General features: G+C 39.9%; 1 protein-coding gene across 3 annotated transcripts; it reads left to right on the top strand.

Moving 5' to 3' along the window:
- The first annotated feature begins 119 nt into the window (after positions 1-119).
- LOC109416240 (poly(A) RNA polymerase gld-2 homolog B) lies at positions 120-26502 on the top strand. Of its 3 annotated transcripts, XR_009999059.1 has the most exons (9): positions 120-1717; positions 3197-4236; positions 7873-9075; positions 9140-9945; positions 10015-10202; positions 10350-10468; positions 23758-23873; positions 23942-24262; positions 25346-26502. XR_009999059.1 is itself a non-coding variant. In XM_062859057.1 (8 exons), exons 1-8 carry the CDS (start codon positions 659-661, stop codon positions 24118-24120), a joined length of 4080 nt encoding a protein of 1359 aa, XP_062715041.1. In that variant the 5' UTR covers positions 120-658; the 3' UTR covers positions 24121-26502. The 3 variants fall into 3 exon arrangements, 2 of the variants coding, with proteins under 2 accessions (XP_062715041.1, XP_062715040.1); XM_062859057.1 differs by having other exon boundaries at positions 3827-4236; positions 23942-26502; XM_062859056.1 differs by having other exon boundaries at positions 23942-26502.
- Positions 26503-26829: the final 327 nt, after the last annotated feature.

The following is a 26829-nucleotide window of genomic DNA, read 5'->3' as shown; positions in this document are numbered from 1 at the left end:
TGAATTTATGATCAAAAGCAAAACGAAAATATATACACTATTTTTTTCTCAATTAGCGAAAATTTTGGGCTGCAACAAAACATTAATTCGTAAATTATCAGTTTTCTAGAATTCAACTAATATTTTGTTCCATCTCTTATTTTCTTTTCAGATCAAGAATGCGAAGCTTCCATTGGAATGGTTCATTCCATAGCGTACGGTTACCAAAGTGTAACTTCATCAGCCACCAATTGTGAACATCAATCATTCTAATCCGAGAGTTGTTCTACGGAAAAAGCGCCCATCTTTGTCTTGGACGGAGTCGGTTGTGCACCTTTCTCATCTCATCTCACCAGTGCTGAAGCAAGTCGTGCACACCGTAACTGGGGAGACATTCGAGAGAGAAAAAAAAAAACGCGGAGTTTTATACGCCGCCAAGTTAATCCAACGTCAAAACTGCCTATCTCCGCATACACAGGCTAGTTGTGCGAGCACGCGAGTCGACAACGGATGCTGTTGTAGTTATTATTTTAAAAAGAAATATTTATTTATTTATTTAATCCTATTTATTCGCCCCTATCTTCCCCGCATCTTCCTGTTATTATAACTAAGAAGTTGAACCGTTTCGGTAGTCTAAGCAGGTGACTGATAAAGTTGTTGAAACTCGAGAATAAGCTTAATGTCTGCGAAGAAAATGCACCCGCCAGCTATGGTACAAACGCCAATCGGACCGATTGCAAGCAAAACCAATACACTGGTGGTCGTCAGCAACAGTGTCGGCAAAGGGGCAAAGGATCGTCAGAATGCAGAAAACATAGTTCCAGCGAGCGTCCAAAATGGGCCAGCTAGTGATCAAGTTAACAGCACCAAAAAACTCAGCAATAAGGCTCCTCCGGTAGTAGCGACTATCGCAACGACTACCCCAACGGTAGTGTCCTCCAATGTGGTCAAGACAGTTCAACCGAACATGAATGGAGGAGCATCGGTAATTTCAACACTGAACAGCACCAATCGAAGGAAAAGCCACCGACTGACTTCGCCCAATCGAAGGCGGCGAGAGCAGCAGAACGTTTTCAACAGTCTGCGGGCATGGGATGTGAAGATTGTATCGAGTGTCCAACCCACGGTGGCAGCAAGCCAGGATGAAGTTGGTGTAAAACATGAGATCCAGTCTGCTGCTCAAGGGGTTGGAAGCAGCAGCATCAGCAATGAGGCCAGCAAAGCTAAGTGCGAAAGAAGCAGCAGCGCCAGCAGCACTACAACCTCTGGCAGCATGTCGAGTAGCGTTAGCAGCAATACTAGCAGTAGTAGTTGTATTACTAGTAGTAGTAGTGTAAGTAATAGTATTAATGACAACAATGGCTTATCATCGAAGGTCAAGAAACGTGGCGTAACAGTGGTAGCGCCAACAACCGTTCCGTGCAAGGAGCCGGCCGTCGCGGATGTTGTAACCATTCCCCAGAATGTGAAGAAAAAGGAAGATTCTGGTAATCGAACCGATGTCACCAACGACGGGGCAAAGCACATCCAAAGCGTACCCATACTGCAGCCGGTATTGACGATAAGCACCGCTAATGGCCATTGCAAAGTGCAAGGCAAAAAGGAAGAATCCGGTAATCGGCCCAGTGCCAGCAACGATGGGAAGCAGAATATTCAGAACGCGCCCATAGTGCAACCGGTACTGTCGATAAGCGCCCCCAATGGCCATAGCAGAGTTCACGGCAAAGTTGACAAAAAGGTACGTACCCGAATGCGTTGGGAGATATGTTTGTTTTGGGTGTGGTCCAAGGGGGTTTTCAAGATTGACTTATGCGTTTCACAATATTGGCTTCTTTGTAATCTAGAAATAATTTGTAATTTATGCGTCTGAGCCTCGCTCCATTTAGGGAAGTGGAACCATCTCGGCAGGGGTCCTATTTTGGGCACTTTTCTGCTTTAGCTCAGTCAATTCTGAACCAATAGGACAGATCGGTGAAGTACTAGATTTGTAGTAACGAGCTGAATTTTAGTATGGTGAGAAGGTCAATTCTCCGTTTCTGCAATGAAATGGTGCAAAAATCGTGGGTATTATGATTCCTTGCCTAATATGATGCTGTTTGAGCAAAACTTTGGGCAACAGTGTTGTTGTTTTTTTCCATTTTTTTCAACATAAACAACATAGTTATCCAAAGTTTTGCTCATACAGCATCAAATTAGGCAAAGAATCATAATACCCACGCTTTTTGTACCATTGCATTGCAGAAACGGAGAATTGACCTTCTCACCATACTAAAATTCAGCTCATTACTACAAATCTAGTACTACACCGAACGTGCCCCATTGACACAATTTCTGGAACGTGATGAGATACGTATAGTATCTAGTCATGTACAAAATTTCAAGTCAATTGGTTTGGAATTGACTGAGTTATAGTGAAGAGTGCCCAAAATACCGGCCGCTGCCCAGGTGGTTCGCTACCCTATTAGTTTCCTATCACTATTATCCGCAGTACTTTAAGTCTATGCTTTAACCCTTATGTGGCCGACAGGGTAGCCGGGTACGCAGCGCCCATTTAAAAATCACGGTGTAGAAAAAAGCAAAAAATTTGTCGGACACAACGGTTAAGCTCAAAAACTCGGAAAGCTTTCCGATGTGTCTTTCTAATCGTCTACACCTCATGAGTGTGGGACACTGATAGAATCAGATACAAAGCGAATTTCGTTTGCTTGTTCTATGCTGGTTAGTGACTCTGTTCACTCCATGGGAAACGTCATTGCCACATGTCACAAGTGTTCGTTGATCTTTTGTCTAGCAGGAGGTTTACAAGCTGAGAAGCTGGCCTTGATCTAGTTGAGACGTTACACCAAAAAGAAGAACCAATGTGATAATGGCAAAAAAGCTTTATGCTATGTAAATTTGGCGCGTTAGATTCTGCTACATTTTTATTCGATCAAAGCAACCTTTTCTTGTCATGTGGCAGCCGCTGCTAGGATAGTTCGTGTGAAAGGTTTTGTGAAATATAAAATGTCAGGCAATTGTTTGCAGCAGGGAAGAACAAGAAAAGACCTCTTCTGGGTCTTATTGTAGTATTTTTTACTGTTTGTGTTTTTTCATCGTTTCAACATTATCATCATCATCATTGCCCTGAACAATGGATCACAAACCCGAGAAACGCTTTCGGCGCTCACGAAGAAATCTAATCGTACATCCATGTGTTCCCTCTCCTCTTCTATTCAAGCTGCTGAACGGAAGTGGAGGCTTCGGTGCAAATCATCGTCATCCGGCAGCGGCCATTTTGCCATCACATTCATCATCCTCTGGATCTGTCATTCCATCATCGTCTTCGTCGTCCACGGTTGTTGCTTCGTTACCGTCTTCAGCATCATCTGTTACACGTTCATCGCTGACACCTCCTGTAATGTCTACGTCATCCCCGGCAGTGCTAACGAGTTCACCAACGAATCATCCGAGGCATAACTCTGGCGTCAACACACGATCGTCCAATGCTGGCAAAGTGTTACTTTCCAATGTAAACACTCTGGATCCGATGACACTACTGCAGAGCAAACTTAGAGGCACGATGATTGGGCCACAGCAACAGCCTCCTCATCACATTTCACATCATCATTCCAATCATTCAAACTTGCCGGGACAAAGTCACCAACAGCAACAGCAGCAACAACATAATGGCCAACAAATGCCACCTACCACTCCTCCGCATTATAGTTTGGACTTTTTACACTCCGTTGGCATGCGAATGTTCACCACTTCCGGAACTAGTCAGACTGCAAATGCTGCTTCCTCGGCAGCCGCTTCCGCGCTTTTACGTGCCAATCCACATTTTAACTACAACAATTTCAACCAACAGCTGCACCAACAACAGCAACAGATGATTCATCAGCACCAGCAACATCAACAACAGCAACAACCATTTCACCAAATGCCGAGGCACTATTCTAACATGTACAACTGCGATGACATGCTGCTCCAGACTAGTGGTGGGACAGGCGAGCCACTATATCCGAGCTATCCCGTTTCGGACCACATGATGAGTGGCGGTGCAGGGGCCGGAACAGTTGGTATCAATGCAAACGACAGCGGAATGGCTTACTGCTATTCGCAGAACCATCAGCACCACCATCAACAGCAGCACAACCATTCAACGCATCAGCAGCAGCAGCATCATCATCACCATCAGCAGCAATCGTACGGCAGCTACCACCAGAATAACAATTACCAACAGCACAATCGCAACTACGGACGTACCGGACCAGGCGGGTAAGTCGAGTTGCCTTTGTTTTAGCGTAAAACAGACTTTATGTAGATCAAGCTTACTAGTTATAGGTTTAGACACTATAAGAAAAGACACTTTTTTTGTAATTGGTATTCCAAATTTAGGCTTTTAATGTCATTCTAATTGTGCCGAATCCTCTTGAGAGCTGTCAAATGGCATTTCTCGATAGCATCATCATATTTCGCGTCTTTACTTATAGGGTAAGAAATCAAACTTTGTACTAGTCAAATTGTAATTTTAATTTGAACCATTTCGAAATTCATTAAAACATCGTACTTTTTTGGCATATATTGTCCCAAAAAGATGTTAAACAGCTTTCCCCCTGGGCTTGAATTATATCTTCCAGGAAGCTTTGATTTCAGGCATGTAGTCGATGTGCTTTGCAGTAATGATTGGAATAGCTGAATGTATAATCAATGGCAAACAATTCTGTAAAAATCAGATCTTCAGTCATCTGATATTGTTATACTGATCATGATACTGCATGGTAGGGTCTGGGACCATTTGGGCAGGAGCACCTATTTTGGGCACTTGCTGCTATAACTCAGTTAATTCTGAACCGATTGATTTGATTTTTGAGACACGATCAGATACGCACAGTATCTAGCCATGTACGAAAATCCAAGTCAATCGGTTTGAAACTGACTGAGTAATAGCAGCAAGTGCCCTGCCCAAATGGTCCCAGACCCAATATCGAACATTCCAGTAACAAATTTTGAAAACGACGTATAATCAATGGTGTAGCATTGATTATACGTCGTTTTCAAAATTTGTTACTGATTTGTCGAAGTCATTTATGTGCCGGGAAAATATAATTCCAAGTTGGTGAGAATATTACAAACTGAGGGAGGGTAATAGGCTCAGTCAGACCCCTGAATGGGCAATGTGGGTTAGTGTATGGGAATGCTATTGAAGGTTTGTAATATTCTCCGAGGCTTTCGAAATCCAACAAGGCGCGTCCCCGGGTTGCGGATAGGGGGAAAAGGGAGATTTTTCGCATTTGTACTGTAATCAGCCAATGTGGTATTATCTCCTATGGTGTTGTAGTGCGAATGAATGATCTCATTCTATGGGAATTCGAACCTTGTAATGTATTATTCATTAACTCCAATTTTCTAAGCTTGACAAGGTTTTGAAGACAAACATGTGATGAGAGAATTGCCTAATAGGAAAGTCACATCAGCAAAGCTTTTATATATGCAAATGCTATCCATGGGGTCATGTCTAGCATTTAATATGTATGGCAATGACTGTTTCTTACCTAGCAGGAGTACTACAAGACCACGCGGACAATTCGATTAAAGGCTTAATTGGGGATAAAATATTTTCCAGAATTGAAGGGACATTTTTTTCCGGGGTGACTGGCGAATCGGAGAGGGTAAAAGTTTCCGTTTGTTATAATTGACAAAATAAACAACCGGGCACTTTTTCTTTCTATGACTTGCTTGGTATTTTGTGGATTATTGTTTTTTGGTTTTGGAAGGTATGCGATTCACTATTGAGCCTTAAAATTATTTTGCATCTGAATAGCATTGATAATGTCAAGTCTGTATCAACACCCTAATCCCACACCAAAATACCCTTTTCCTATCCCATGGCGTTTATGTGGTCAGCAAAGACTATTCAGCCATTACCCCTCCTTATCATCGGCTTTGGACTAACTTGCGCTCTCATTGCCCCACCAAATGCTGCAAAATGAAAATGAAAATGAAAAAGATGTTAAACAGCTTTCCGTAATATAACCTTGAAATAAGCATTGAAAAAAGCGTTTTTGTCATGGAAAACAGGCAATTGAAAAATCACTGTGATTTCACCCATTTCCCCCCAGAGAAAGCAAATTTTCGGTGCACTTGTACAGCTCATGCATTGTAGGGTATATGTACCATTCCTTGGCCTAGCTTGCAAGCCGCCTTGACAATTTTGACCATAACTCGTGAATTAATAGCACTAGAAATAATATGTCGACCCTATTACACACTTTAGGCAATGCATGTTTCACCAAATGAAAGTAAACTAACGTAAATATTCAAGAATTTACTTAATTAAGTTCAAAAGATTCGATGCGATGGTATGCAACGTTGGTCTATGGTACAAAAATTGGCCTATTAGTAGATACAACGTTGGCCTATTGCTTTCCATGCACTAGAACCACTAATTATCTCATTTTGTCAATATTTCTGCTGAAGTATTAGCTCTGTTTGTTCACCAATCTTACTTTTAAATTATATTTTCGGAGCCAAATTTTCAAAAAACTATAAATAAATCACTTTAACTAAAGTTCTTTCCTAATTTAGTAACGAAAACAACGCAACCCTATTATTGTGTTATATTTTTAAAGTCACCGCACACAAAATCTTTCTTCCTGTTCGTTCTATCTGGTTCTTACGCAAGAAATGTTGTAGACGTCTTTTTATCGCTGTTTTTGACGTCACTTTACTGATGGGCCAAGATTTGGGAACATAGTGAAAAAAATGTCCTCAATATTCGGCCCACATTCAATTTGTAAAATAGTTATTATTCGTTGAAAACGAATACACAAGTTCAAAATAGCGTCTTTGACCGTCGCATCAAATGTTCAGTTATTGAAAAGTCAATTCGAAATGTTCCAGAATCATGTTATTTATGACCATGTGTATAGACTACCCACTAAGCCGAAGAATCGTGGCGTCTACAGAAGCTAAACAAAGTGACATTTTCATTCAATTTTAATGTTCCAAAGTGCTAAAATTGAAACGAAATGTTACAGTTGTTTGCCGCATAGCTTTTCCGATATCCAGTTATGCGTGTATGTTTGAGTTTTTGGTTTACGTTGAGATAGGCCGAACGAGGGGACTATGCCAACGAAGCATCCCGATACCCTATCACACGCATTATGTGAATACGTCAAATGAAAGCTTATTTATCGTACAATTATGGACCAACCGAATAATATTCCGCATTATTTGCCATAAAATTATCAAATTTAAGTAATTTTTACTTGGAGGATGTTATCTTAAGTTGAACCATTTGTAATCTAAATTTGAACTATAGTAAACGGGGGTGAGCTTCCAGTGTTGGCCGGCAGACTGCGCTAGGGTTGTTTTGTTTACGCTTGGGGGATGAAAAATTACAAATTTTATTTCCAAGTTCCTGAAGAGTTTAGAACATTCTTAGTTGAAATTCCACTGCCTAATGAAAAATAGTAATAAGAATAAGCAGATTCATGTGTTTTTCTATTGTTCAGCACGAAATTAGCTGTTGTGGGAGATGCTCGAGCTGCTGCCGCCAGTAGTTCAAATTAAGATTAAAATTGGTTCAAATTATGATTACGATGGTTCAAATTAAGATTAAAATCACTGTTGACGAATAATCGAATTTTTCAATGAAATTCGGTGCAAATACAAACTTTTTACCACTTGCTCACACCTGTGGCTTTCATGTACATAAGATTTTGCCGTAGTAAATTATTTCCATGTGGGAGAAAAAATCACTCAAAATTAGCGCTACTTCGGAAAGCCGCAATTTGGTTCAACTTTTGATTACCTACCCTGGTGTCTGTAGTTTGTACAACGTCGTTCCATTTTAATTTACAAGTTGTCGTTGTTTGATTGCTAAACTGACTATGCCACTTTTTCATACAGTGGAAACCTGCAAAACGGTGGCGGAAAGAAAACCTGGAACAACAATTGGCACAATGGTAAAAAACCAATCCAAGGGAAATACGGCAATAAGGGAACCAGTTACAATCATGGCTACCGTAAAAATTACCACTATTATCACAATAGTCACTACGGTGGTGGCGGTGGTCACTATTACGATCAGAATCAAAACCAGCAGTCGGAAAGCTTGCGCAATCTTATCTACATCAAAGGTTACAGCAATGGCCAAGGTCCACCTGAAAGTCACGGAAGTATGAGTCGATCACCCACCCCTAGCCCACAATCGTCCAGCCCACCCATCGAAGCAACTGAGGCTAGTCAAGCGATTGTTCCCGGTAAACCTGTGCCCCACGAAGAACCATCGGATAGTGGAATCGAAGAAACGAGTAGCAACCACAAAAAATCTAGCACCGTTCCGAGTTCTTCTTCTTCGTCGTCATCGATGGTGTCTATTCCGTCGACGGATTCCTCGGCTATCTCGGCATCAGTTGCACAGAACCTAAGTATGGAACTGAACTGCGGAAATGGACAAGGCTACGAATCTGACTCATCACATTCCTCCAGCTACAATAGTCATTCTTACCGACACCGAAAGTACGCCAACAGTGGCCAGGTTTACCGTTCTTCCTCATCTACTTCCTCAGGAGTATCATCGACCGCTACCTTTCCGCCACTCAATCCAGATTACCATCCGTCGATACCAGCGATGGCTGCATCTGCCAGCAACACACCAACGGCGATGAATGCTCAGATAACGGATTTCTTTTTGCGAAGTCAGAGCTATCACGGGTCACACCAGAATCTGACAGCCGTCAGTGCCAGCACTAGTCCCCATCCGCCGGATTCTCCCGTGAACACTCCTCGTTCCATCGTCGGAACACAATCGATGCCGATGTTTAGTGAACTATTCACTGGAAAGCAACCACCGCAGCAGCAGCTACATCAACAACAGCACTCCCACCTGCAGAAGCAACAGCGAAGTCAGCCGAGCTCTCATTATGGAAGCGACAACTCACTTGAGATCACCCTGCCGGCCGGTAGTGAAGGCTCAGGATCAGCATCGGTCAGCCCCAATACTAGCGGCATCGCGAGCAACTGTGGGAGCAGTGGATTTACGAGCGCCCCAGCGTCTACGGTGCCGCCCAACGAGGCTCTCTCGATGCAGAGCGGACATCCGAAGAAACGGTAAATGCCCATTTTTATTTTTAAAAAATGCCGCAAAATTAAACACATCTGTTTTTCATTTCAGCTATTCTGGTCGCTCGTCACCAGTACCTTATATTGCTCCAGTTAATCAGAAACCAAACCCGCCACCGACCAGTACGCAGAGCGATGCAACAACTCCTTCTAGTCAGCAACTCAGCCCAACTTCGTCCGACCGGAAAGTACAACATCCATCGGCATGGGACAAACCACCAACCGTGTCTAGCGAACTTACCATGTCACCAACGGGCCCTCCAGCATTTCATATTGCGCCGTTGAGTCCCAATGGGATTAATGGCACTTTCATGTATCCATACGACGGAATGAATATGCACACGCCAGCTGATCGTTTTTTGACGCGAGCTCATTTGGTCGAACTTAAAACGCCTCCGGTTGAATTGGCCCCGAGCGGCAGCAAGTGGGCTTCACTGTCGCAGGCCATTTGGGACAAGTTCGTTGGGGCACAGCAGAAAGAAGGAAAGTATGTGCAGAAAATAAAACTGTGGAGGTACTTGTTTCTAAACATCAGATCGGCCTTCCCGCGGCTTAGTTTGTACATGGTTGGAAGTTCCATCTCCGGGTTCGCTTCCGATACTTCCGACGTGGACATGTGTTTGGTTTGCCGATCGAATACCGTGCCGTTTGACATGCGAGGGGAAGCACTGTTTCAGTTGGGTCAACTGAAGAACTACTTTTTAAACATTTGCACGATGTTCGAGGAGTTCAGTGTAATCCAAGCCAAAGTGCCGATTCTGAGATTCCGTGACACGGCCAACCAGATAGTGTTTGACTTGAACTTCAACAACTCTGTTGGCATTCGCAATACTCACCTGTTGTATCTGTATTCGCAAAGTAAGTTCTTGATTGTAATCCTAATATTAAAGTCGCAATTCACATATTTTTTTCTGTCGATATTTACAGTGGATTGGAGGCTACGACCATTGACACTGGTCGTTAAGCTGTGGGCTCAGCATCATAACATCAACGATGCAAAGAACATGACCATTTCGAGCTACTCACTGGTACTAATGGTGATCCATTTCCTACAGTACGGTGTTAATCCTCCAGTATTGCCCTGTTTGCATGCGATGTTTCCGGATAAGTTTGTGGTAAGTAATGAACTGCCCCCACTCGCATAACAGTCCCATATGAATAGGAAACCCAGCAAAGATGGGACTGTTATGCGAGTGGGGGCCGTGAACCACTACGGAAGAAAGAATAGAACAGTACAGAATGTGTTGCATTTTATATTTTAGCGAATGTCAGATATCAGCACGTTGGATCTCATGGAAAAGGTAGAACCGTACAAAAATGATAACAATTCTACGCTGGGTGAGCTCCTCGAGCAGTTTTTGGAGTATTATGCCAACTTTGAGTAAGTACAAACGATGGATTATATGTGGGAAAAATATATAGCCGTACGATGAGCGAAGAGATTTGGTCTTCTAAATACATTTAGTATATCAAGCATATTTAGCTGATTCTTTGCTTCTTGTGGGGTCATTCTATGAAAGCAGAGACTGAATCAAAGCTACCTTGAACCTTTTGAAACCCGGAGTTGCTATCGCCATTTCTGGTTACTGGATTGAAAAGGGTCAGTGTATCAAAAACTGAAAAAAAAAACACTATGGCGAAGTACTAACTGTAAGGTTTTAGTGCTAGTAGTGGACCCTTTTAGAACCCCCTGGCCAAGTTCGCAGGGGTTGACGGTATTAAAGTGAAGGAGTTTCATTTTGATTATTGTATTGTAGTGTTCTTTAGTGAAACATATCACCTTTTTAACACTTTAATGCGCCTCCAACGGTTCATCACGAACCGGCTGTTGCAGATGGAGTATGGCTGATCATATGCATCAGACATGCTCGATAAACATGGAGAAACCGTCGGGGCTCATTAGAGTCTATTCCCAAGCAATAGTTCCAAGTCGGTTGGATTTGAGAAGGTTTTGATGATCGTTACAAATCCTAATAAAAGTATTATAGGATTTGTGACAGGTTTTGGAACCTTGTACAGCCAGCTGACTTCAAAATGTTGTTTGGGCTCTATTTCCCACGTTTCTCGGTTGATTTTGATTAGTAATTTATGAATGTCATAGTCGCTTTTTCGAATTTTTACAATGTTACTTGGTTATATTTTCTTTGAATAAAGCAATTAAAATCGACCGAAGAATTAATGGGAAGGAGATTTGCAGCACTTAATTGTGCTGATAGATTCAAAGCTAACGTGCGAACACTTGAACGCATTGTTGACGTCAATGCGTTCGACGTGACATTTTGGACAAAAACTGACTGCTTTTTAACTGAACAGCGTTACTTGTGTATGACTAGGTAGACATTTCTAGACTACGCGTGAGAAAATGACATGGTTTACCTAGGTAGGACCGATTGGACAATTAAACGAATTTGGAATATTTTTCATAGTTTTTGTAGGGGGATTAAAAGTTACCTAATAGTTGACAAGCAATCTTTATTATTTTGAAATTTTATTGAAATCAACTGACCAGCTTGGTGTATTTTTGTTTATCTCTTAGATGGTATAATGACAACAACAGAAACATATCAGGAGTTCAGTTACATATTTCTGTGGGTCTTGGACCGATGACAATTTAAGGACACAAGAGATGAATACAGTAGAAGTAGAAAATGATTAGCGAAATCAAGAAAACAATTTGACACAGGACCGACTATATTTTAACATATGGCACGGGGTTCAAATGATTAAAAAGCAGAAAACATATTGACCATACCACAAAACCAAACAAGAAGACGAATACGAACCGTGTGACCATAACACTACATAGGCAAATCCTGACTGGCTGACCAATTGAAAACTTTCCAATCTTCTACCGTAGCTTTCTGAGTCAGTTGCAACAGTGTCTTAATGGATATCATTTTCCGCGTACGGCTGGCAAACTGCTTCTGAAAGATTACGTACTCTTTCCTATCTTACCATCGACCAGCACAACCATGCTTTTTCCAGTAAGATACAAATCGATTTCGATGATATCTCGATGCTACCGAAAACACAACATAGTAGCCCGATTTGCAAGATACCAAGACCGAACTGTGGGCCACACTAACACGCCGATCGGTGCTGCGACCTGCGGTAGGTCTATGATACTACGGAACCAACACATCTACTTCCAGCTATTTCTTTCACAATTGCTCGCTTGGCAAAAATGCATCATGACAACAACGGAACCTCTTACGTCTCAGACACCAACCCCTTGTCATCCTCTTCATCAGCTAGGGTAGAAGCTTCAGTTTTGGCCAGTCCGGAGTTTTGGCCATAGTGCGATATTGAGCCTGTTGCGATCTAAATCGGCGTAAATTTATTTTTTACTAGTAGATCCTAATACAATATGATGATTACAGCTGTGAAAACAACACATTTTGATTAAAAACTGGAAGAAAAAAATATATTTCCTTAAAAAATCTGCTCCCATATATCTATTTTGGCCAGGGTGCTTCTAATTTGGCCACTCCCATAAGAAATACACGTGATTGGCCAAAATAGAAACCAAACATAAGAATATGGTCAAAACTGCGGCAGAGCTTCTATTTTGGCCAGTGTCACTTTTAATACAAAAATCAAGTATTGGCATGATTTCTGCATTTTTCCTTCAAAATATAGATTGAAACCTTTCTTTTGACGCTTTGGTTGTTTTCATAGGATTATTGGTTATTTTTATAAAAATGATTTCCCTTAGACTGGCCAAAACCGGTGCCCGCACCCTATAATATTGCTACCATCAACATAAGCACGATCACAAATACCTAACAACAATGACACCGCCTTCAGATCATCCGTCCAAACAATGCAGCTGAACATCATTTTCTTGTACGAAGTTGAATTCGTGCAACTTACTATCCCTGACTTCAACTCGCCGACGTTGAACGTTCTAGGAGAGGCACGATAATAGCACCAAACGATCACAACGAAGGCAAAGCAAAGACGGTCTAATTACAGCTCGGATCATCGATACAATTCTTTGTTGTACCTACCCTCCGTCCGGAACTGCGTACCGCGTGAAGCGGGAATGGTTCTTCAACGATCCATGACAATGTACTAAACCTGCTAACTACCCCTATTCGCATAACAGTCCCATGTTTGCTGGGTTTCCTATTCACATGGGACTGTTGTGCGAATCGGGGCAGTATACTAGCAGCGGACCTTTATTACGTTCTGCGGCCATGTGACGCAACCTCTCTACAAGCAACTACAGCTATTGCAGCTGCACAATGTGTTGCTAAAATTATGTTCTAGGGGAGGAGCAGAACATTTGGCATAAGGTCGTTTGGCATAAGGTCACTTGGCATAAAGCCACTTGGCATAAGGGTCATTAGGTATAATGGACATTTGACATAATCGAAATGCACCCTTCTTTATTATGCCAAGTGTCCATTATGCCAAATGACCGTTATGCCAAATGGCTTTATGCCAAAGGACCTTATGCCAAACGACCTTATGCCAAATGAATTTATGCCAAATGACACAGACCCCTTGGCATAAAGACATTTAGCATAACGGTCATTTGGCATAATGGACACTTGGCATAACAAAGAAGGGTGAATTTATGTTATGCCAAATGCCCTTTATGCCAAATGACCGTTATGCCAAATGTCTTTATGCCAAATGACCTTATGCCAAACGACCTTATGCCAAATGACTTTATGCCAAATGTCCCGCACCCAGATTTTGGGATAATGTAAGGAAAGTTTCAATTAAAAAAAAAAGACGCGGACACCGTCTTCAGCCAGAGGCTGCACAGACTGAATGAAACTTAACACTAGACAAGGGACACACGGAGCATGCACCAGTGGATACGGAGAAGAAACTATCCTCATGAAAAGTTTCATTTCCCGGAGCAGGAATCGAACCCCCACCCCATAGCATGGTGCGATTAGAAGCTTGGTGACCCTAACCGCACGGCTACGAGGCTCCACCAATTACCGTGGGGTGCCCTAATTTCGTGCGGGCCCAAACTTCGTTAACTTCTGACATCTGAGAGCATTATTATCTAATTAACAGCGGAATCATCCAAAATTTGCTATAACCTCAAAACTGCATTTGATCTCAATACAATTCACAAAAAAAGATTTGAAAAATTTGATTAATGTCAAAGATTGAAAAATAAATTGCAAATGTATGCAAATAGCAAATGCCATATTCAGAGATACGAGAAAATCAACACTCACGGAAGTGAACAAATATTTCGATCTCTATCAAAGGTAAATATTCCAATTTATGTTTGATTATTTCAATTCAATATGTTTTATTATAATACGCAATAAAATTACTTAAAAATGTTATTTGCTTATTTTGTTTCAACATTTTTGTTATTGGCGAAATTTGGGAACCCACAATTTGTATGGGTCCCTAATTTCGTGCACTCTTTTTCATAACTTTGTTTCAGAGGTTCATGTGTACACAAATGGATACAAACCCATCGCATGTTTCGGTTATTAATAATAGTTCTAATAACTATTTTAATTGGTTTAAAATTAGCTAGGGACTGCTCATACACTACGTAGGAAAAAAAATAAACAAATTTATAAATGTGGGAATACTAAGTAAGCTCGGGATGATTTTATTTACCCAAACATTTGGGAGTAGTAGCTTAGAGCCGCTAATTTCATTCAAGCAAATTATTGACACTGTTGAAAATGCTTTAACATCCATGTGCACAACAGAACACGTGCTCGATGAACAAATTGAGATTTGAAATTATGAAAAGAAATCCACGTACTCCGGTGAGACTCGAACTCACGACTCCCAATTCGCTAGACGGGCGCTTCTATTCCTTCAAGCTACGGAGTCACTCGACTATCTCCGTCGCCAGCAGGCCTAGAACTGAACTCGATTCCACAATCGCACATGGTTATCTTCTTTTCACAATCCAAACCCCCTTCGGATGGGATTAGATGAACATCTAACACATTGTCTGTTGTGCACATGTATGTCAAAGCGAGAGAGGAAGTTATTTTTAATTGTCGAGAGCTTCGGGCACTGCGACAATTAAAAATAACTTCCTCTCTCGCTTTGACATACATGTGCACAACAGACAATGTGTTAGATGTTCATCTAATCCCATCCGAAGGGGGTTTGGATTGTGAAAAGAAGATAACCATGTGCGATTGTGGAATCGAGTTCAGTTCTAGGCCTGCTGGCGACGGAGATAGTCGAGTGACTCCGTAGCTTGAAGGAATAGAAGCGCCCGTCTAGCGAATTGGGAGTCGTGAGTTCGAGTCTCACCGGAGTACGTGGATTTCTTTTCATAATTTCAAATCTCAATTTGTTCATCGAGCACGTGTTCTGTTGTGCACATGGATGTTAAAGCATTTTCAACAGTGTAATTTCCCACATGGCTTGGTCAGCCAAAGCAAAATCAAGAAATTGACATTTGTAAGGTGCTACGGTCACCCTTACCGTATTCGGTCGGCCGAGGACCGACCCGTCGAGAGTCCGACTGCACACTAATTGCCATACCAATAAGTGATTGGGAGGCAGTGCCCGAAGCTCTCGACAATTAAAAATAACTTCCTCTCTCGCTTTGACATACATGTGCACAACAGACAATGTGTTAGATGTTCATCTAATCCCATCCGAAGGGGGTTTGGATTGTGAAAAGAAGATAACCATGTGCGATTGTGGAATCGAGTTCAGTTCTAGGCCTGCTGGCGACGGAGATAGTCGAGTGACTCCGTAGCTTGAAGGAATAGAAGCGCCCGTCTAGCGAATTGGGAGTCGTGAGTTCGAGTCTCACCGGAGTACGTGGATTTCTTTTCATAATTTCAAATCTCAATTTGTTCATCGAGCACGTGTTCTGTTGTGCACATGGATGTTAAAGCATTTTCAACAGTGTAATTTCCCACATGGCTTGGTCAGCCAAAGCAAAATCAAGAAATTGACAAATTATTGACGTAAGCTTTATTGCCAGAACACAAATTTAGAAGACGACACTTTACTAGAACTAACCTCCCGAGGAATGTGCCTATTAATGGCACATAATAGAAAGGTAAAAAGCTACAATTAAAAAATATGAATTAATTCACATTACTGACCATCAGTAAAGTTAGTGAACATTTGATTCAAATAGCAAACAATATATTGTTTTATTAAGATTTCAATAAAACAGCCAAACAAACGTCAATAATAATATCCCTTAAAACTACAGAAGGATTTTGGAAATCTTAATGTAAACATTAATTACTTAATGTACATGGGAAACAGCGAATATTCTCTCATATTTCGTCACATACATCGATTTTATCTACACGTTATGGTTTCATTGCTATTGTACGAGTATGCTACGTTTTGAAAATTAACATATTTAGGCGAATTCTACGTCTTTTAGAGTGAGCGAAATTTGGACCCATTTTGAACGAAATTTGGAACCCGTGCACGAAATTTGGCACTTTCAAACAAATCAAAACTAATGCTGTAACTATCTTGTATAATGTGAAGTTGCCTAATTTATATTTTTCATAGGAGCTACAGTGCCAGCACTAAATATTATCGAAGAAATTAATCTGATATACTTTATGGTAAAATTTCAGCCGTTTATCAAACTTTGAGAATTCTTAAGTGCACGAAATATGGGCACCTCACGGTATATACTAATATCACAGAGGGCGGGGAATTATTTGTAGTAACGGATTTTCCGACATGTTGCAGCTATCCCAAAACTTGGGCAGCAGTTTGAAGATAAATTCGTCGATGGTGTTGATTCCGGCTACCTGGTGCAGGTCGTTTGTTGGATGATAAGGGTCCAAATTTAACATCAACACCCCCTAATACATTTTAAACTCTCTTAAATATATATTTTGGACATCTGGTGTTTAAACCCGTTTGAAACTATTTTCAAAGAATCTGCCACTCGAATATGCTAGATCACATCCTAATTATGTACTTTGACAAAGGCTGATTAGATGAACTATGCGAATTTAATGCACTAGAACAGTGGTCACCATAATGCGGCCCGCGGGCCGCACGTGATGCCGAGTTCTCTATGCTGCCGTAGAATTTCTTGCAATGTTTCATAAGGAGGTTGTTCGACTTCCAAAACAATGTAGAATAACGTGCTTAACGTTTAACAAATGGATCCATGAGGTGCAATACAAACAGTTGAAAAAATAGGCCTGAGGATCACTGCACTAGAATAATAAACGTTTTTGTTAACATCTGCAAGTTTGCTCAGCACCGAAATCTCTTTTTGTAAACATGTTGCGACACTCGCACGTATGGCGAGATTGATGAGGAAATGATTGCTTCCCATGCAGAGCAATATAATTTAGCGAATGATTCTAAAAATTGGCGTCATCTCTTTATTAAATATGTGTAAGTTGTGGTAATACGACCCAGGGGGTCCAAAATATATGAGGGTCCAGATTATATTGGTTAGGGTAAATGTACCAATAGTGGTGCTATTAGTAGCTCCTTGTAGTAAAATTATTGAATAAAATTGATAAAACCGCAAAATAAAAAGGCTGAAAACGTTAATCGATAGTTTTTCACATAAACTTTCAAGAAAAAATGTAAAAACTATTGTTTATTTCAGTTTTTGCTAATAAATCACTTGCACCAACTATAGGTACACGGTTCCTATTATGGAGGTAAAATTTAACATTGGTTCCTATAGTGGCGCATCCCATTGAATTCTTATGGGACCCACCATTATAGGAACACTACCACCACTATAGGTGCAAAGGAGCAAAAACATTAAGGAAAATAATTATTTTAAATAGGTTTTTCGGCAAATCTTGAACACAAAACTGAATTAATGTTATCAATTAGGTATGATGCATCTATTAAAAATGTAATTAGCCTGTGCATGCCGGCAGGATCGACATACTAATGACACTAATGAGTGGAGCTTTTTTGTCGATCATTTAAAGCGTTCAACAGTGTTCGACATTCGATAAGAAAATCTTATTGGAATCTTATTGGAATCGTAAACAACAGCTTTTCCTATTGAGCCCTCGTTGACTGAAATTCAATTCAACCGTTATTTTAATTTTCAGATTATAATATCTCACAGATCGCAATTATCGCAATCTTAAATTTTTAGCAAATACACATCAAGAGGTATATTTTGGTGTTTTCGAAATATTTGATCTTTTGTAATAGTATTTATAAAGGTGGTGCCTCTCTAAATTTTCGACGGTATGTACAACAATGTATGCCTAGTATGTATTAATGTGTATTTGCTAAAAAAAATCAGGTTGCATTTTTTTGCGTTTTGTGAGATATATAATCTGAAAATTACACCATTTAATCTATATTCTATCTATATATATATAAAAATGCAGTGGCATACGTGAGAGCGCGCATAACTTACGAACGGAAGGTCCGATTTTGGTCGTCTTAGTTTTGTTCTGTTAGTTTTCACCCAAGGAAGGTTTATGAGGCCTAAAACATGGACAAATTGAGAGTTTTCGAAAAACGATTTTCTATACCTCTTCCACCGGCTACTTGGGCTTGGCTAGAAACTTGAAACGTCAAAAAACGCAGTAGGCAAGACAAAGTTTGCCGGGTACAACTAGTAATTAATAGGGCACTTGCTGGCTTTGTTTAGTGTGCCCAACAGACCCATTTGATTTTGCTGTGAAACGTTTCGTAACGCAATTCTCATTACAAAGCGTTACCAGCAAAATCAAAGGGTCTGTTGGGCACACTAAACAAAGCCAGCAAGTGCCCTATAAGTTAATTAAAGACATTTTGTTAGATGGAGGTCGTTACAATAAATAAATCATTAAATTTAACTTCCAACCGTTGAAAAAATCACCTTTCTAGTTTGCAGTTTTGCATTAACCGTAGTGTGGCCAACAATAAAAAAAAACGCGTAGAATGTCAATAGGGTACCCGGGTACCCAGGAAACTGAAATGATCATATCTCCGTCAATTTTCCACCGATTTTTTTTTGGGCTCATTCAACTCACAAACTCATTACCTATCGAGATAATATTTGGTTGGACCGGTCCGATCACCGTGGGTGAAAATCCGGATTTCGCCCATGTTTTTATACAAAACAATGCTCGGGATTTTCGGTAGGTTAGTAGCAATATCGGTATCAATCTTGCCTCAATTGCTTTAGCATATAGTGTCTGATTATCCTGGGATCATAAAATGTGTTGACTTTGAAGCTGCGATTCCAGACAGTGTTGCCACATTTTTTTCGGTTTTCATCTGTGATTTTGGTCAAAAAAATCTTTTTCATCAGTAGGAAATTTCAGAAAATCTTAGTAAAAATCTGTGATAGGTTAATGTCTCAAAAATCGAATATTTTTTAACAATTTGTTAAAAAAAGGGAAAAAAATGTTCTTAGAATAACGTCGACCAAAACACTCCCAGGTTGCATCTGAAGATCATCAGAAACCACAAGAACGTCGAAAACAATGCACCTGTGGCTTGGCGTAGGCCATCCAACTAGAAGATTAAATTTCTATTATTTAAATTTGAGTACCTGAAAATTATAATAAAGCTTTTTTTCACGAATGTCATTGTCATTGTTTTAAAAATCTTAAAAATCTTTTTTATTGCAAAAATCTTTGATCTGTGATCACAGATATCTGTAGGCGAAAATGGGAAAAAATCTGTGTAATTCTAGATAAATCTGTGTATGTGGCATCACTGTTCCAGATCAGGCTTCCCGTGGGGGTTCTGGCTGGCCATGGCTACTAGACCGGCCCAAATACAAAAATGTCGAAAAATTCCACGGGGCACCCTCTAGAATCGTGCCTTTGGATAAGAAGAACAATCTGTGAAAGATTCAGCTCAATCGGTTGAAAACTGAGCTGGCGCAAAAGAGTTGAAGGTTTGTATGGGATTCTCAGTCCAAATACATGGGAAACTAGCTGTACCCGGCAAACTTTGTCTTGCCTACTGCGTTTTTTGACGTTTCAAACCTTACTTGGGTGAAAACTAACAGAACAAAACTAAGACGATCAAAATCGGACCTTCCGTTCGCAAGTTATGCGCGGTCCCACGTATGCCACTGCATTTTTATATATATATAGAAGATAGATATAGATAGATTGGATGCCCTCCAGTCTCTCATACAGCACGCCGGTTTGGCGAGTTTGATTTGACTCAAAATTGAAAGAATAGCAGTTGATACCCTAATGAACAACTTTGAAGAAGACTATATCCTGATAAACCTTAATTTAGTTGCGGTTTTAGGCAAAGAAACCAGGATGAGGACATCTTCCCCCGTTTACTCTCGGTTGTTATATGCAGCACGTGTTGGTCGGCCGTAGCTTGCGCGCTACATCATAGGCAGCTATGTAATTCTACATTGTCTCAATAGGGAACTGCATGAAATTCTCTCCTTCTCTTTCACTCTAACAGAAATCATGTAAACAACAAGGCCACGAAACTTCAAAATCCCATACAAAATCAAAACAGTGCGGTGCCCTATACTCACCCACATGCGTGAGCAATGGAAATGAAGGACAGCATAGCCGCCTATGATGTAGTGAGCAAGTTTCGAACGGCAAACACGTGCTGCATGTAACAACCGAGAGTAAACGGGGGAAGATGTCCTTATCCTGGTTTCGTTGGCTAAAACCGAACTAAATTAAGTTTTATCATGATATGGTCTTCTACAAAGTTGTTCATTAGGGTATCAACTGCTATTTTTTCAATTCTGAGTTAATTCTATCTCGCCAAACCGGCGTGCTGTATGAGAGACTGGAGGTCATCCAATTTCCCATATATTTGGACTGAGAATCCCATACAAACCTTCAACTCATTTGCGCCAGCTCAGTTTTCAACCGATTGAGCTGAATCTTTCACAGATTGTTCTTCTCATCCCAAGGCACGATTCCAGAGGGTGCCCCGTGAATTTTGAAAACTTTTTTTTCGCTTCATACAAATGTGGGCCGGTCTAATGGCTACTTTACGGTATCCCAGGCTCAACAATGTGGGCTTCAATAAGCACATGCTCCCGAAAAAACGATGAAAAATTGACGAAGATATGATCATTTCAGTTACCCGGGTACCTTGGCGGCATTCCACGTAATAAAAAAACAAAAGCCACTCCCTTGACCCTCCTCACTTGAAAATTCGGTCAACCCCATTAATAGATACAATAATTAGATAATATTTACGAGTTCTTGGATCTAGCAGAGTTTCTACTTCCTATTCTCAATAATAATTTAAATATCGAGATTCGAAATCGAAAAAGGTACCCGGGTACCCTGCCGGTCACATAAGGGTTAATTTTAACGAAAAAAATGTATTAATAAGGATTGAATTTCCAGCTATTGTTATACTTGCAGTAACGTTACACAGGCTAATGTAGCCTGTGCACACCGGCAGGATCGACATACGAATGACACTAATGAGTGGAACTTTTTTGTCGACCATTTAAAGCTTTCAACAGCGCACGGTGTCAAAATTTTGATTATTATCGAACTTTCATGTACCTCGGATGTTTCTTCATAGAATGTTAGAATTTCGTTTATAATTTATAAATGCAAAATTTGAAAATATTCTATCGGGGAAAATTTGAGTTAGATGAGTTTTCAGCTGTTTTCCATACTAAAAATCAATAATTACATTTTTAGCCCAAAAACCTCCCATACAAAATGTATGGAAAAAAATTTGCCGATGAAATATTTTCTAGTTTTCCGATTATGAATATATAGCCCAAATACTAATCATTTTCGAAGAAAAATCCGAGGTACATGAATATTCGATAATAATCGAAATTTTGACACCGTGCAGCGTTCGACATTCGATAAGAAAATCTTATTGGAATCGTATGTTGTTTACGATTCCAATATGATTCCAATAAGGTTTTCTCATTGAACCCTCATTGACTGAAATTCAATTCAACCGTTATTTTGAATTTCAAAATTTATTTTTTTGCTACGCGAAAATCGATTTTTTTTGGAAAAATTGCGCTGGATAGAGTCCAGCGCAATATGTTTCACATATTTATTTGAAAAAAAAAGTTTCAATCGCGACGATAATAGACTTACGTGAAGGTAAGTAATACTTCAAAGACTATTATTCGTTAAATCAAAAAAAAAAAAGATCAAATTAGCTTAGAACTAACAAAATTAATAAGAAACAATTACTGCAAGTATAACAACAGCTGGAAATTCAATCCTTCTTAATATTTTTTCGTTAAATTGATGCAAAACTACAAACTAGAAAGGTAATTTTTTCAGCGGTTGGAAGTTTAATTTAATTATTTATTCATTGTAACGACCTCCATCTAACAAAATGTCTTAAATTAATTAGATAATGAATCAGTTTTGTACTGTATATTTTGATTCTGCCCTCTAATGCTTATCCTTTGACTGATACGCGTATTTCGACTACCACTTGTAATCTTCCTCAGGATCTCCTCTAAGCAGAATACCCTTTTCGAATGAGTGTATTCCATTTTGAACCTTTTAATAGATCATCAAAATAACTAAAACGGTCGCTATGAAATGAACAAATAGCACCACCGTAGCCTTGTGTGTTTGACATAACTCGACTGCTGTCACAATGCACTGAAGGCCAGGATAGCAATCTAGTGGGACAAAGGTAATTAAAAGAAGCATTTCCGGCACATAGTGTCTTCGACAACGTTTTTTTTTTGTAATAATTAGGAGCACTAATTAAGTAAAAATATTGATTTTTCAATTTCGTATGAAAGACCACTTTTTTCTAAACCAGTATTTTTTTTTCAGATTTTCAAAATTTTATTTTGATACCTAAAATCAATTTCAAAGCGATTTTCCAAAATCGCCTTTTGACAGCTCGGCAACTGCTTGACAGCTCCACCCAGTACAAAATCCGACGAGGGGTGATTCATCAAATCGCTCCCATACAAACTTCAAATTGATTTTTAAATAGGTTCCCGGGTATCAACATTCATGAAAATTTGGATCTCGGCCCAGTTTCGCGTGCAGATTCAGAATATGGAATTATCTCAACACCGCTAAAGAAGCCAATTGTGAAGAAATAAGTAGTTCGTTACTAATCCGCATGGGGTGCGCCACCATCTAACTTTTTAGTTTTACGTCCTAGAGACTTCACGTCTTCGGAAAATTGTTCATTTTAACAAAATAAACAATACTTTCTTAGACGTCAAAATTCCACAGCCTACTGTTTTGTTTTGGAGAAAAATTCAGTAGTCAAAAATCAGTTTTTGAGCTTATTTTGGTGTTTTTTTTACGAAAAACAAAGAAAAAAATAAAAAATGAAGAAAATTCAAAAATTGAAAAAATGGTGTAATTTTCAGATTATATATCTCACAAAACGCAAAAAAACGCAACCTGAAAATTAAAATAACGGTTGAATTGAATTTCAGTCAATGAGGGTTCAATGAGAAAACCTTATTGGAATCTTATTGGAATCGTAAACAACATACGATTCCAATAAGATTTTCTTATCGAATGTCGAACGCTGTTGAAAGCTTTAAATGGTCGACAAAAAAGCTCCACTCATTAGTGTCATTCGTATGTCGATCCTGCCGGCGTGCACAGGCTAATTTGCAAGCTTTTTGGTCGAAATGGTACTAAATTGCCACTACCACCACTATTGGTACTACCTCCACTAAGGGAGCTTTTACCCTACCCTCGTTTTTTGAGCTACTTCACTGGTCACATACACACATATTTTCATCTTAAGTGGGATTAATCTGAATTCTCTGTTTATTTTCAGTTATGCTCATTACGCTATCTCAGTTCGGACGGCCTCGGTGATTCCGATCGAAAGTGCACGAGTAGCACGGAGCTACAAAAACGATCCCCATCATTGGCGACAGCTGTGCATAGAAGGTAATTTCCCCAGTAAGCTACCTATCTAGCAGGTCAACTAACAACGCTTATCTCTCACACACCTTTAGAGCCCTTTGATCTGACAAACACGGCCCGGTCGGTCTTTGATGCCGATGTTTTCGACCAAATCAAATCCGTGTTTTCGATCTGCTGGCGGAGGCTAAAGGAAACCAACGATCTCAGTTCGATCTTCGAGTGCGAGCCACTGTTCATACCGGTGGCTTCGGCGCTATCCATTACGTCATGATCGCTACAATTGGCGATCCGAGCATTGTCGTCGTCGTGGTCGTGTTGTTTTGACGAACTACGGCGGCGATTGCGTTGCAGCGCGGTTTACGGTGGTTGACTTGCACGTTCCGATGCAACTCACACCTGATGGCTGAAGGGAGGTGAGCTTCATAAGACTGACAACTATACTATTAGGGAGGAAACAAATATTAAGTCCAAGCTAAACAAAACAAAAACCGTTCAATCACCCGAACCGCCGTGGTTAATAGGAATGTGCGTGGGCGTGGTAACAATCCTCGCAAACGGAATGGTGGGTAAACTCGGAAAGCCACGTCTGCACATATCATTTAGGCATTGGTGGCCAATATCCTTGCCCCCTTTCTGGCGGTGCGAACATATGCAAAACCAGCAATCGTACTTTAGCTGCAAGCAATGTAACTAAAAGGCATTAGCCAGACTCAAAAAATGGCAAAAAAATGTGTTCATTTTATCGCCAGTCGAATAGTGTGAGTGTAATCCAGAATATCGAGCGAACGCGAGACATGAATGAAAGGAAATGAGAATCACTAGAATTTTAAGCTCGGTTCTGCGCTCCCGCATCAAATGCTAGTCTGTAGAAAGCGGGAGACGTTATATCATGCAATGATCTCTTTAATTATTACGTTTTTCTGTGCCATCAGTTTTTTGTTGTTTTGTACATTTGTACGCTCGTAAGTACGCGGAAAGTTTTTCGTTTATTTTTTTTGTGACTGATGAGGCGAATCCAAAATGGATGCTCAATATGAGGGGACCAAATGGTTAGGAAAACCCAGAAAACTGCTTAAGAATGAAAACATTGCCCCGCATAGCTTGCAAACAAGTAGCAGTCCGGAGTTACATATATTTTCAATTTTCGCTCTATCAATCTTGTTAGATTTGAATCCAATACTCTTTCTAGCTAGTGCAGGCTTCTACGCAAAGAAAGCTTAAGGACTAATAAGGAAACTGAAAGATCCTAAGTAATAATATATATCGAAAGTAGGAAAACGGCAGAAGAGATACAATAATTCAGTGGGCGAAACAAAGACAAAGTTTGCAAACACGAAATGAATACACTTTTAGGGGTTCATTTTTAAAACGAAAAAAAAAAGATTTATATTAGAGATGAAAAAACACGGCTGTGAAAATTAAGAAATTTAAATTATTATTACAAAAAGAGTGAAGCGAAACTTAAAAAAAAAAACTAATTAAAGGTATATTTTTAGATTTAATTTATATGAACAAGGGAAGATGAAGATGATGGTGAAGTAGGAAGCAGGAAGCGATCGAGAAGAAGAAGGCGTAGGAGCGGAATGATGGAAAACGAAAAAAAAAACAAAAAAAAGTATTAAAACAAAGTTAAAAACAAAAAAAAAAGTTACAAAAAAGGTAAACCGCTTGACGAAGGCTGTCAGAACGAAGCAATCAAGAACCAAGCAGACGCAGTGGACAATTATGCCTGCGATTTCTTTTAGAATTCTTCCGGGAGACAGTTTTTATCATGCGAACCAAAAAAAGCAATAAGAAAGCATAAAATCTACAAAAAAAAACTAAGTCCGGAAATGATGCGTTTTGTTTGAAGAGGCGAATTCTATCTCAATTTTTGTATATCGTTTTAAAAAGCACGGCAAAAGAAGCGCAGCATCAGCAGCAGCAAGACAGATTTTGACCGGACACAGAACAGGAGACAAGACAAACATAGGTAGCACAGGAAATAGGGAAGAACGCTCTCGATAAAACGCAAAGCTCGGTAGGGGTTGGTTTACACGGGTTTTTGTTTCATTGTTGTCTCGTATTTTCAAATCTGAACTGAAAGCTTAGGAAAATATTTTTTGCCATTTTTGCTCATGTTTTTGTTTTTTTCCTTTGCATTACACATGTATAGAAGTACGTTAAGAGGCAGGTTACTCCGTATAGAAAGGTCGAAAAGTCTTGTAAAACCAAAAAAAAAAAGTTTAAAAGAAACCCAACCAAAAAACCTGTTTTGTCTGTTCGCTTTTCTAGCTTTTTGTTGATTGGCGATTGTTACCTTGAGAAAGAGCATTTATTGACAGCGTTCTTATTTGTTTCTAGCTGCACGTTTCGTACGCCAAAGTTATTTATTGCAGATTATTTAAATGAATAATCAAAGGGTGAAGCAAGTTTGTAGTGCGGATGATGAGGAATTGAGTCCATCGAAGGCGCTATAAAATGCCTAGAAACGATGCATCATGCAAATTCCACCCAAGTCAGACGTGAACCTTAGCGACAGAGTTGTATAGTATATATCTGCTGTTAACAGTGGACAGAAATGACACAGTGAACTCGTTTGGAACGATACGTATTTTGCCAGAGAGCAGAAAAAAAGGCGTAAAAAGTTAAATAAAAATCAAGAAAAAGTGAAGTTTTTCTCTTTGCGTTTTTTATGAAGATCCGAAACGTATATACTTTTTGAATAGTTACATGACTTTCCTAGAAAAACAGTTGGTCGAAATCTAGGAAGCTTGGAACTTAAAGCCTCTTAAGGCGATACCAAAATTATACAAATCATTGATAAAATCGGTGATGATGGTGATGAAATCGAGGCGGATAAAGAACTCGTGTAATTTGGCTCACTGGTGACCGCCGACAACGACACCAGCAGTGCCGACAACGACAAATTCAGAGACGCATTGTGGCGCGAAAAAACGAGCAATATTCGCTGTCACATGAAGTTAACTATCTACAAACC

Source organism: Aedes albopictus, chromosome 3, assembly GCF_035046485.1.
Source record: "Aedes albopictus strain Foshan chromosome 3, AalbF5, whole genome shotgun sequence".
NCBI classification, from domain to species: Eukaryota; Metazoa; Arthropoda; class Insecta; order Diptera; family Culicidae; genus Aedes; species Aedes albopictus.
This window is presented reverse-complemented; position numbering and strand designations above follow the sequence as displayed.